At 34.8% G+C, this 13464-nt stretch overlaps 1 protein-coding gene across 1 annotated transcript; it reads right to left on the reverse strand.

Annotated features, from left to right (window-relative positions):
* Window positions 1-11071: 11071 nt before the first annotated feature.
* On the reverse strand, window positions 11072-12150 carry LOC107701220 (receptor-transporting protein 1-like). The gene is made up of 2 exons (XM_016503179.1): window positions 12008-12150; window positions 11072-11414 (listed from the first exon to the last, which is right to left on the reverse strand). The coding sequence occupies exons 1-2, from the start codon at window positions 12148-12150 to the stop codon at window positions 11072-11074; spliced, it is 486 nt and encodes a 161-aa protein (XP_016358665.1).
* Window positions 12151-13464: the final 1314 nt, after the last annotated feature.

The raw sequence follows: 13464 nt of genomic DNA on the forward strand, positions 1-13464 counted from the left end.
CATCCATTACCACACCAGTATGTTGGACATAGAGGTAATATGTGTCTGGGGATTTATTTTCATCCATGCTTCAAAGTAAAAGAAAGCAACTTTAGGAACAGGTAGTGTTTAAATGTTACAGAGCATATCTTCTATTATCCATCATGCTTGTTTAGCTTTTGAGTGCGTCTCAAATGTACTGAAGTGCTAATCAGGTGGCATTTCATGAGATGCAGATTTGTATGCAGTGTTCAGCATTGACATAAATATAATAGCGTGATACTTTTTAACTTACAATTCATTAATCACAATATCAGGCATCCACAGCTTTTTTCTGGGCAGTGAGATTCTGTCTGTTCCACATTCAACAGGATCCCAGCTCAAACCTTCAATATTCCAAAACTACAAACACACAAAATCAATTTTATTTATTATAAAAATTGCATGAAAAAGTGAGGAATCACACTGAGAGGCCTAACGACAGCTGCAGAAAGACTTACCAGATACACCCAAATGAATGAATTGAATATTTGAGCTTTCTCATCCTGAAAGAGAAAAATTAAGAGTGTAATTTTATCTCACAGTTGCCTAAAGACCTGCTCACCGTGCATTTCTTAATTTATTGAATTCTGAAGTATCATTCACAAACTAAATCAAAACGACAGCGAAGTGGAAAGTAGGCAAATCCAGTGTTCCGTTAAATGAAAAACCTAAAACTTTAAAGTTTTTGAATTTATATAAAGAGTAATTCCTAAATTTTAGGGGTTCCTCAGGGTTCAGTGCTTGGCCTCTCCACTTCTTGAAATACACAGACTTACTGAGCTCATACGCAGATTATATGCAGCTCTATTTATCATTATGACTACAACCCAGCAATGTCTGCTCAAATTTCTAGCTATCTTTTTAGACTGTTATTGCCTCTGCTCTGCTTTTTCTTTAACTTGGCCCTAATTCTACATCACCAGTATACGTGACTCACTCTTTTGTCCTATATCCCATACATTTGATTGCCACTGATATTAAATAAACTTACCACACCTAAAATTCCATACAGAGTGAAGCTCACACTAATGTTGGTGGGAGTTTTCGGGTAAAAAACTGGCCTCACATCTGTTTTATCAAAGATGCTGTCCTTCAAGGCACTTAAAAGAGCATCTGTAGTGGGTTCAGAGCAGTTAATAGTCCATGCAGATTTCATTAACAGAGCTGCAAGAATAAATTAATGCATGAAATTAAAACATGAATTACCTTGTTGAGTGCATTAAGTAAAATATCAACTGATGAACATCAAGAGGCTACACATTTAAAAAAGTGAATTTTTAAAGATATTTCTTTAGCTTTATATATAACTAATTTATTTTGATATATACAGTATCCCAATCCACTCAAGCAAATATGTAACAGTTAAACATTACATAACTGTTAATTATCTTGTTAATGAAAGCTTTCATAAAGTGATTAAATGATTTGATGTGATTAGACTTCTATTTTTAATGAAAATTTAATTTGATCTTACATTGCATGAGGAGACAGCAGATAATGAGCTGGAACTGTGAAAGAAGAGCTGTGAATCCAGCCACCTGTAATGATGATATACACATTAAATAAATCATTTATTTGTTGAATGTTTTTTCCACATATAAGAAAAAACAGAAATGGCAACATGTGACACCGACTCTCCACAAACCATGAACCAGTGAAATGGCAGGTATTTATTTTCTTCATAGAAAAATTCCAAAGAATTGTGATTGTATTTCATAAACTATGTAATGTGTTAATACAACAAACACCTAAATGTGAAAACTGCTTCTGAAAATGATTACAAATTTAAAAACATTAAAATTATTTAATACACGTGTAATAACACCATAATGCACAGAAGACAAACAAGAATATATTATTAATAATTAGTGTATTCATATTTTATCTGATGAACCTGCTAATACAATAATTTACATGCAGTGGACAGTGTTGAAAATAAACATTCAGAATAATGGCAGACATGTACTATATTAACAGTATGTCTTACCTGTGATCTTGAGAGCAAAGCTACAGCCATCACCTTCTTTAGAATGGACAAAAAAGTTGCCAATGAGTATGAAATATATTTTTTAAAATTATTATTAAACCTACAGTTTCGTGATGTCTGTGAGGATTCAAATAGTGTGTCAAACTACATACCAAAACTGATTTGCCTAGATATTTGTCTGTCCCATAGTCTGAGAAGCCAACAACATGCAAAAAAAAAGAAAAAAAAAGAAAAGTGGTGTAAATCCCACATTACACATATCGTGGTTTGTTTCTCTGGTGCACTTTTCCATTTGAAGGGCAAAATGAATAACTGGTAAGGATTATGATTTTATTTACAAATATTAATGAAACAATAAAGAACATAGGATAGAAATTATTTAAAGAAGCGGGTATGCTAGTACAAATTTAAGGCCTTTTGTGGTAATCATATTTTACATACTTCATAATATAAATGTTGATATCACCATGAAACAATTTTTTATACAAGTTTTGTTTCACTTTTATTTTTATGTTTCTTTATGAAGTTTGACATGCTGAATATAAAAAAACACATTACATTTTGTGTATCATTAGCAGTGCTGAAACAAACAAACAAAAAAACGTTGGCAACTTATACAAGCTAATCTGTTATTACTCATGCATAAAAATGACATGGTACATGCATAAAAATGAGCTAACAGCAATAATTGAACATAAACAGTTACCAAAAGCGAGTTGTCCAAAACTTCAGAAGTGTATGTTGGATGATTTTTGTCTTTTAGGACTAGTCCCACAATGTTCTGGAATGTTCCAGAAAGCATTAACATGATATCACAGAATATTCCAGAATGCTACAGAAACTTCTAGAATGTTCCCATAACGGCATAAGCAAAATATCTTTAAAAACGTGCAAAATCAGTACAAAAACATATCTGTACTAAACCAGTGTTTCATAATTAATGATAATACTAAAATTAATGATCGTTCATAATTTAGTTTTAAAATAGACCTGACCTAAATATTTACCAAAATACTAATGCAACTTAATAATAATAATTAGCACCACACAATTACATAAAAATGTAAGTGAAATTAATTTTTGTTACATTGTGTAGTACATTATGACATGGTTAGGATGGTTCCCTTGACATTTCACAAACCTAATTAGCGCTGATTAGTTTGTTTTAGTTGCTGAAGCATCTGAAATGTTCCTCTTCAGAAGCAGTGTTAACCGAATCCTGATAACATTACTAAAAAGTATGAAGTATTACTGTGATGAAGATACAAATCAAATATGAAATTCCAGTTCAGATTTTATCCATGAAATGCTGCTCATTTAATAAAATTGTGCTTAAGCAACTTAAAGTGAAATGTGGAAAGTAAACTAAATGTCTGGACAGAAATACATATTAAATGTGTTTGAACCTGTTTTGTTTCTACTTTCAAAAATGACTCAAACCCAAAGTCACTCATGTTGAGTCTTGTGGAGTGACTAAAAGAGTTTTAACTTTCAAGTCATAAGAAACAAAACTGAACCTGGTGCATACAGTATCTGTTTTGATTTCAAAGGTCAAATGAACAGAGATAGTGGACTATAGCAGAATAAATACTTATGAATGGTGATCAGTTTTGTATTAGAAATATGTGATTTTTACTGTACATGTACACAGAATTAGTATGAGAAGCTTCTGATTTTTTAAGCTACAGTAATGTCTCATCCAGTATTGGCTGATTGAAATAGCATGAACTAGGTGATAGCACAAATCACAGAAATGAATATGAAAGTTAATTTTCACCTCCACCTACTGGACAACACGTAGAGATAATATAAACATGAAATTAAAACTCACAGTTGCCTAAAGACCTGCTCACTGTGCATTTTTTCATTTATTGAATTCTGAAGTATCATTCACAAACTAAATCAAAACGTCAGCGAAGTGGAAAGTAGGCAAATCCAGTGTTCTTTAAATGAAAAACCTAAAACTTTAAAGTTTTTGAATTTATATAAAGAGTAATTCCTAAATTTTAGGGGTTCCTCAGGGTTCAGTGCTTGGCCTCTCCACTTCTTGAAATACACAGACTTCCTGAGCTCATACGCAGATATTAAATTATTAGATCCTATTTACATTCATATTTATTGCTCTTAGCCTTATTGTGCATGAATATAAAGTATAAACGATTAAATAATGAATTAAAAAATATTAAATAAAAAATTTGAAAATGTTTATTTGATATATTTTCCTCCACCTCTGAAACAAATTTCCTTTTCCCTTTCCTGATGTCAAAAATCTCTCCTTGTTCACATGATATGCAACTACCACTTTCCAACCTCCAGTCAATTCCTAATAAATAACATCAAATCCTGCCCTACATTTTGTCCTTTCTGACTGAAATAGATCATTTCCACATATATGTGTTTTTTTTCCTTCAGGAGGGAAAAAAGGAAACTACATAGTGACATGGACAGTGACAGTAAAATTATTCTTTTAATGTCAAAAACAATGTTATTCTATTTAACACATAATATATCACTTCGTTAATGATTTAAACATTACAGAATTGCATTTGTGACATTTGTATTTCCAACAGCTCAATATTGTTTGTGAACTGCTAGGCCACAGCTCTGACAGGACTACAGATTTATGATAATTAATTAGTTTAGAGTTTAGAGACAAAGACAAATCAAAAGTAAAGACATTTTGCAGAAAATATTAACTATTAGCAATAGAGCAGTATTACCTTCCATTAATAAGCAGTGATATGTTACAGGTTCAGCAATCATATACTGTACTCAACAGCACTCATTCCTATATAGTTTTATTTGGTTACCATTTATTTATTAAAGATGCATTTTTCTTGTACCAGTACAACCAGAAGACTAAAATAGTGATAAAACTAACTGAAAGAAACACAATATACAGGCAGAAAAGCAAGCGGTCAATGACTTGACCCAAATGCATCCACTCCTCTGTGCTCTCATCAGTTTTCAAATGTTTATCGATCTGCTGCCGGATGGATAGTAACTCGTGGCTTATTTTCTTCATTTCCACAAGAGCAGGTGTTTTATGGACCGCTTCCCTCTGAGGGGTTTCAAATGCAGGATCACAGCGTTTGGTATCAGTTCTGTGCTCTACAGGTACAAGAGAAGATGTTGAAATAAATGTATTCTGGTATTACATAGCACTCTGAATACTTCATTCTGATTGGCCAGTCACGGCATTCAGTTATTCATGGAAACACTGATTGACTGCTGATTTATAATTTTTTTTTTAAGAAACACAGCTCTTGACATCTTGCATTTTAGTTTTGTTGCAGTATTTGTCTAGCTGCTTGGTCGTTTTTTTTAACACTTACGATATTTTGCATTAAAATAAGCAAGATGATATACAGTCAGTGATTCATTATTGCAAAACCACAATACATGGATCAGGTATGGAAGCTTATTTCTGCCATGGAATAAAAAGAAAACAAAACAAACAAAAACAAAATATAATTCAGAATTTTTATCTCACTATTCTGACTTTTTTCCCTTGCAATTCTGAGTTTATATCTTACAATTCATTCATTTTCTCAACTCAAAATTGTGAAATTTAAAACGTATAATTCTGAGAAAAAAACGTCAAAGACAAAAATTAGCTTTTACAATATGGACCACGGCAAGGAGTGAAAATACTGCATGGTTTCACATGGCAAGACTCACCTTCAGGATTACAGTTTTGGTCATTGGGTTTCTTGCTTAAATGAACAAGTTTGGCAATATAGTTGAGGAAAAGCGCCTTGGCCCATTGAGGTAAAGGTCCATAGTGAGTGGAGCCACATTGAATATTTATGATAAGAATTGTCTCCAGAAGACTGGCCACCATCAGAGCCAAGCAGAGGGAGAAAAAAGCATCTGGAAAAACATGGATACTGCTTCATTAATTTATTGTATTAAATAAATTTTGAGGTAATGTATTTTTTCTTAATGTGTAACACTTATATAAGTAATATGAATAAATAATGCCTTATAGTTGACTCAAACTGCAACACCAAGAAATATTTTAATACCTAAAAAATAAAACATTTAACACTATTGATGTATGGAGTCGAGAAGACACACATACTTTAAAGTTACAATGATGCTTCTAATACAAACTTATGAGAGGTAAGGTGTTTCCAGTAACGGGCAGTAGGTCATTCATTAGCAGCAGGAATACAGTGTAACCCAAAATGAGGGTCATTTTGAAGGCAGAACGATCCACGTTTTGGGGAGGCAGGAGAAAGCTGAACAGATCTACAGTAATGAGGAAGCAGCTGGGAATCAGGAGGTTCACCACATACAGAGTCGCTCGACGCCTGAGGACGATCTAATAAAGAACAAAAGTAATTTTACCAACTTTAATTAGAATGCGATGCATTTAAAAAAAAAAAAAAAACAATTATTAGGGTCCATCCCTAAACCTAAACTCAGTGGAGATTGTATAAAAAAAAACAAATAAGAGTCATACGAATTTGCTGGCAATAAACCAAAATTTAAAGGGGTGGTTGATTGCGATTTCACTTTTTTAACGTTAGTTAGTGTGTAATGTTGCTGTTTCAGCATAAACAATATCTGCAAAGTTACGAAGCTGAAAGTTCAATGCAAACGGAGATATCGTCTTTTAAAATTCTGGCAGTTTAAAGCCTACAAATACGGCTTGTAGGAACAACAACGAGTTACTTCCCGGGTTTGTGACATCACAAACCCAGATAAACCCTGCCCTCGGGAAAAGGCAGCAAAGGGGGCGAGGCCATGCTGCGTTGCTTTAGAGAGGAGAAAGAGAAAACTAGTGGTGCACATAAAAATCTATTCATATATGAATCGCGATTCTGTCTTCTAACGATACTAATGGATTCACAAGTTTCAAAATCAATGTTCTAAAGCAGCGGTTCTAATCCTGTTCCTCGCGTCCCCTGCTCTGCACATGCTCTGCTCTGCTGCATCTCTCTCTCTCTCTCTCTCTCAATCGCTCACTCAGATCACCAGCTCAGCTCCAACAATGAACTGTTCCATTTATACACTTATTTTCACATAGCTATGAGAAGCATTATACATGGACGCGCGTGTGGTTGTTGTACTCTATTAAAGCTTTAATCAGGATAAAACCATATATTAAAGGCTAACAGAAGCAGTAGCATTTACAAATAACAGCATATCTAAAAGTATGAGACAACAACAATCAAAAAACATAGAAAAAAAACAGTCAACCACCCCTTTAAAATAGTTATGAATTGCCATGAGAGAATGTTGGCCTTGACTAACATTATTTTCTTGTTTAAATGTAATTTTTTTTTTTAATTGTGTTAAAATGATAATACATAGTAAGTAAGCATGTCCCGTGAGATATTCATTTCGTGGGGAGGGATTGTAGGTTTTTGAGCAAGCATGTCGACCAGCTCCCACTCTCCTTTAGTTGTCATCACTTCAAGAGAATCTTTGAATGCTTCCTCCACCGGTATATCAAAGGACAACTGAACATCCAGCACTACAGAGAAGACCAAAAAATGAGAGTTATTGGGGTCATACCAACATGGTAGTTATAAGAGAAATCCAATTGACTCTTCAGTCAAGAAAACATACCAGTGTGCTGGTATGAATTAAAGGTGAATGTGCAGTTTTGAATATCAAATGGAAAGGTATAGATGTCCAGGTTACAAGAACTGATGACATGAAATGGAAGATCATCCATTACCTTGCCAGTATATTCAACGTAGAGGTAATATGTGTCTGGGACTTTATTTTCATCAATGCTTCAAAGTAAAAAGTAGGTATGGGTGTTATATTCTTTCTGGTATCCATGCAAAGCTTTGAATTTTTTTTTTTAATAAAAAAAAAAGTAAAGGAATCAAGATTCAGAAATACAGATATGTTTAAACTCACAATTCATTGATGATAATATCAGGCCTCCACAGTTGTTTTCGTGGTATTGAAATTCTGTCTGTTCCACATTTAACAGGATCCCAGCTCAAGCCTTCAATATTCCAAACCTACAGAACACAAAATGTCATTATCAGTAAATTTATCAGTAAACATGGATCCAACAGATCTACTAGTGGGTCTCCAGCAAGGTCACTATACCATCGAGGCCTATACTTATTTCTTCTGTGCGAAGATTAGCCAGTCAAGCAATGTCTGCCAAGAAGCATATGTGACTTCAACCTTGAACAATATGTTGACTTGGCCTTAAGACTTTGTCTTTCTCCTTACACTATGGGCTATGGCTCACTATCCCCTATAAATCCCAGTGTTTCCCTCTCAGCACTCCGAAGACCACTGGTCTCTGTGGTCCCTGGCCTCGTAATCCCTTGGCCTGGTAGTCTCAAGTCCATTGGTCTCTGTGCTCCTTGGCCTAGTGGTTCCAAGTCCATTGGCCTCTATGCTCATTGGCCTGGTGGTCCCAAGTCAATTGGTCTCTGTGGTCCCAATTCCACTGGTCTCTGTGCTACCTATCCCAGCAGTCCCAAGTCTGATGGTCTCTGTGCTCCTTGGCCTGGTCGTCCCAAGTCCATTGGTCTCTGTGCTTCTTGGCCCAGTGGTTCCAAGTCTGTTGGTCTCTGTGCTCCTTGGCCTGGTGGTCCCAAGTCCATAGGTCTCTGTGCTTCTTGGCCCAGTGGTTCCAAGTCTGTTGGTCTCTGTGCTCCTGGGCCTGGTGGTCCCAAGTCAATTGATTTCTGTGCTCCCAAGTCCATTGGTCTCTGTGCTCCCAAGCCCGGCAAATCCAAGACCATTGGTCTCTGTGCTCCTTGGCCTGGTGATCCAAAGTCCATTTGTTTCTGTGCTCTTAAGTCCATTTGTCTCTGCGCTCCCTAGCCCAGTGGTCCCAAGTCTGATGGTCTCTGTGCTCCTTGGCCTGGTGGTCCAAAATACATTGGTTTCTGTGCTTCTTGGCCCAGTGGTCCCAAGTCTGATGGTCTTTGTGCTCTCTAGTCCGGTGGTCCAAAGTCCATTGGTTTCTGTGCTCCTTGACTCAGTGATTCCAAGTCCATTTGTTTCTGTGCTCCTTAGCCCAGTGGTCCCAATTTTAATGGTCTTTGTGCTCCCAATCCCAGTGGTCCAAAGTCCATTGGTCTCTGTGCTCCTTGGCTCGGTGCTCCCAAGTCCATTGGTTTTTTTTGTGCTCCCTTGCTCAGTGGTCCCAAATCTGATGGTCTTTGTGCTCTCTGGCTCGGTAATAATAAAATAAACTAAACAGTTTCTGAACTCACTGAGCTCCCTGTCACAGCCATAGAGGAAGCCCCTGAACTCCCTGTCCCCTGTGCTCCCTGTCTCTGGGATCCTGCTCTTATATTATCTCTGAGTCTCCTGCACATTACACCTTTTTGCTCTTTTGTACTGTTCTCTTTTTTGAAGTTAAAATGAATTAGTTTCATTATTCATTCATTTAAATTCATTTATCAGTTAATAAAATAAGAGATATTGCTGCAGTTGCCGTATGACTTACTAGATTCACCCAAAGGAATGTGTTAAGTTTCTGTGCTTTTTCATCCTGAAAGAGAAAAACTGACTTGATTTAGTCACTATTACCAATAAGCAATTGCCATTCATAAACTAGTTAGCAGTATGGCGGGTTTGCACCTTTACTTGAAGTCATGAAATTATACAATCTTAAGTATTACAGTACATGTAGTAGTGTTGAAATAAATGTTTATAATCTATTGTTTTATAAAATGTAATTTCAAACTGAATTATTTAAAGAGCCTTTATAGATGTGTATGGAATGCAAGATTGGTTGCAAATGGTTGAGCACAGTTTCTAATGTAATGAATACTGATTTTGTGTGGCCATAATTGAGAATTGTTAGATTTATTAGAACTTACCACATCTAAAATCCCATACAGAGTGAAGCTCACACTGATGTTGGTGGGAGTTTTCAGGTTAATAACTGGCCTTATTTCAGTTTTGCCAAATATATTTTCCTTCAGGGCTGTTATGAGACCATCTGTAGTGGGTTCAGAGCAGTTGATGGTCTCTGCGGATTTCACCATTAGAGCTGGAAGAATAAAATTGCAAATTAAATATTACAAGTTTTGTCTGTTGTATTGTCAAATTCTGGGTTAAAGGAAACATTAACTAACACTTAACACTAACACACACAACCTTAACACTATTTTTAGCTGTTTTTTTCTTAACAATTAAAAAATATATTATTTATATGTAAATGATTAATGTTGTAAACATAATTAATAATGTAAACCATCAATGATTACAACACTATTAATACAAATATGTACATTATAATTTACATTATTTGTAAAGTTGCAAATGTTAATAATGTAAATCACGAATGTTTACTATATTAATATAAATAAAAACATTAAGAGTCATGAATCAAATTATATACAAACTTATACTGGTTCTTACATAGAGTCTATGAATTTGAAATTAATTTTGTCTTACACTGCATGATGAGACAGCAGATAATGAACTGGAAATGTGGAAGAATAGCTGTGAATCCAGCAGCCTGTTATAATGGTGTTAACAGACACTTCAATATTATACACTTTAATAAAGCACTAAACAATGCTATAAACTTTAAATATTGCATTACTATTTCATGACTATGTCTTCTTACCTGTGGTCTTGAGAACAAAAATAAAGCCATCAGCTGAAGAACGAGAAGGCAGATAACAGTAAAGGTGCTATAAAATATATATTAGACTTTTACCTCACAGTTTCATGATCTCTGTGAGGACTGAAATGGACCCTCAGGCAAACTATATACAAAAACTGATTTGCTTAGACAAACTAAAACCAAAAGAGACCTTCGACCACAACATTTCCATTTATTTCATAATCCCAGAATACAGAAGAAAAAACATGCAAAGCACAATATATGCAACGTAAAACCCACAATAAAAATATGGTGGCTGTTTTACATTAAGCAGGGCTGCAGTGAATTTCAGTGAAAGTGAAAGATTAAAACTTACAATAATCGATTAACAAAGAGTAGAAGTCAACCGATAAGCTTAATCTTGCGGCAGTAACAAGTTGTTAATTTTAGTGAATATTACAAATATTTTCAATAATATAGTCACTTAGAAGATTTGAGCAATGAAATCAGTCTCAGTTGGCTTGACTGCAGATGCCAAGCCGACAGGCTTCACAGTGAGCACTTTCATGTGGCCGATTAAATCTTCCACCAAACACTGAGGATCTGTTTGCTTCACCCAGGTCTTCTCCATAGCATTTCCTGCGGATCTTTTGAACTAGTCTCTCAACCAGCACATCAATGTTTTCTACTGGGAAGTTTGGATCCTCCCACTGAGCTTCATTGCACGTCCTACACTCCTGTTTGTAGCATCGTAGTTTAATGGTTCCCTGTCTGCTTGCTGTGTTCAGATGGAAATGAAACACCACCTGCACTCTACTAGACCCCCAGGTTCTTCTACAAAGAGAACACCTGAACCTACAATCGAAATGGAAAATAAATCACTTTATGCATCTACTGATACTTCCATTCCATATGATTTAATTATTAAATAATGTATTATTATTATTATTTCTATTGGCTGGTGGTATTTGGCACCTTTATGTAGTATTTCAAAATAACCATTTCATTTATGTAATTTTAAGTTTAATCTGATAACATTTATACACTGTAGTAGCAGTTTAACTGTAATAAAATAGTTGTGAGGTTTATGTGTGTTTATGTGTAGATTTCTGAATACTGTACTTCCTAAATTTCCTTTTCATTCCATCAAAATATCTAATAAAAATCAATAAGCAGCCTATTTTCGTTGATGGCTTAACTAAATTATCTGTTTAAAAAGTATAATAACATTTTACAATAATGTACCATTTGTTAACATTTACTAATCATTTTAAAACTCAAAAGCTGTATCTGTTAATACTAATTAACAAACCGGAGCTAACATGAACTAATAATGAACAGTTGTATTTGTATTAACTAACATTAACAATGATTAATGCATACATCATAAATCGTAATACAGTAAAAACTGTTTAATATCTTTTACTGTGGTAAAGTTGTGCTCTTACTCTGCAAAGGAGCCAGAAATGTACTGGTGCCAATTAGGAGCTAAACTGTTTTCCACAATAGTCTGATCAGTTTGAGTGTTCCAGGTGTCGCCATGAAGATCACTTGCTTTCTCCTGTAAAGAACTGTTCCACAGCGATATCATGTCTGTTTTCTCACAGAGATCTCATAGGAATGAATATGAATGAACCCACTGAATATTTATACTGTAGCTATCTCTCAAACCACAGAAACAAAACTGAAACTACAAGTATGTATCTGTTTTCTACAACACAAACGTGAACACTGCTTTTTAAAGTAACAGAGATGGTGAATAAGGAATATTGCAGAATAAGCACTTATGACCAGTAAACATCATATTAATTTATACATGAATGGTATTTATTGTTTTATTGTATAGACAGAGAATTAATTTAAGAACTTCCTTGTCTTCCTATAGCTGGTTACATAAACTGCTTAGACTAGGCTTACAAGTTAGTCACCTGATTTTTTTAAATCTTAAAGACATGTCATAAGTAAGACTGATTAAGACTTGGTTAACTGCTAGTTGGTCAGACTGTACCAGTCCGATACAGTCTTAACCCTCAAATGTCCCTCATTTACTGTTTACACTTAAGTCCCTTGGGGTCAATATAACCCCAAACATTGAAAGAGTAATTGTGAAAAATATATAAATTTTGAATCATACAAATAATATATCATTTTTTTGGTTTACTTCTCATCTATACATTAATGCTGTGTTTTGGGAGATATGAAGTACTTTTGTACATATTTACCACAAAATTCCTCAACTACACCATTAGCTTGCATGTGAAATATTAATTTTTTATGAAAAAATCACTTAAAGGATGACCTAAATTTAATTTAAGTTGCTTCTGGATATTGATCTAGGTGTTAGGTGCAGAATTTTGCCATCTGCTGGTTAGAAATAAACCTAAAGGATTACAGTTTAGGAAAGAAATTGTTTTGACCAGCAGAGGGCCATAGAGAGCCATTCATTTTACTGGATGTGGCCAACTGCTTCTATCATAACGTTTGTGATACATTTTGTGAATTTATGTATATATAAACATTAGAAAAGACATTAAAAATAAATATTATTTCAAATGGTATAATGTTTTGTAGTTTTTGATGCAGTTTGAAATGTCTGTTTTCAAAAAATGCCACAGAAATCTGACAGAAAAATGCCACATAAGACACACCTAAAGGACAAGACTTAGAGTCAGATTGTAGTTGCATATTATTGCTACCCAATGAGTGAGACTGGATAACACTGGGAAACGTACCCGTTCTACTTGGAACAGGGACGTTACGGAAGCTCCAACCTTCCCGAAGGAGGTTCGGGAAGCAATACACATATGAACATTCCTTAGGTGCATATGGAAGGATGGAGGTGATTGTAACCCTCTTGGAATGGCAGAAGTCTGCCGGGGAAACACGGGCTCAAGGCTATACCGTG

This window comes from Sinocyclocheilus anshuiensis, unplaced genomic scaffold, assembly GCF_001515605.1.
Source record: "Sinocyclocheilus anshuiensis isolate Anshui unplaced genomic scaffold, SAMN03320099.WGS_v1.1 scaffold1754, whole genome shotgun sequence".
Taxonomy (NCBI): Eukaryota; Metazoa; Chordata; class Actinopteri; order Cypriniformes; family Cyprinidae; genus Sinocyclocheilus; species Sinocyclocheilus anshuiensis.

Coding starts and splice junctions, on each gene's coding strand:
- LOC107701220 (XM_016503179.1), bottom strand. CDS start 12,150: ATGATATCGCTGTGGAACAGTTCTTTACAGGAGAAAGCAAGTGATCTT. Junction 11,415..12,007: donor ATTTCTGGCTCCTTTGCAGA/GTAAGAGCACAA, acceptor TTTCGATTGTAG/GTTCAGGTGTTCTCTTTGTA.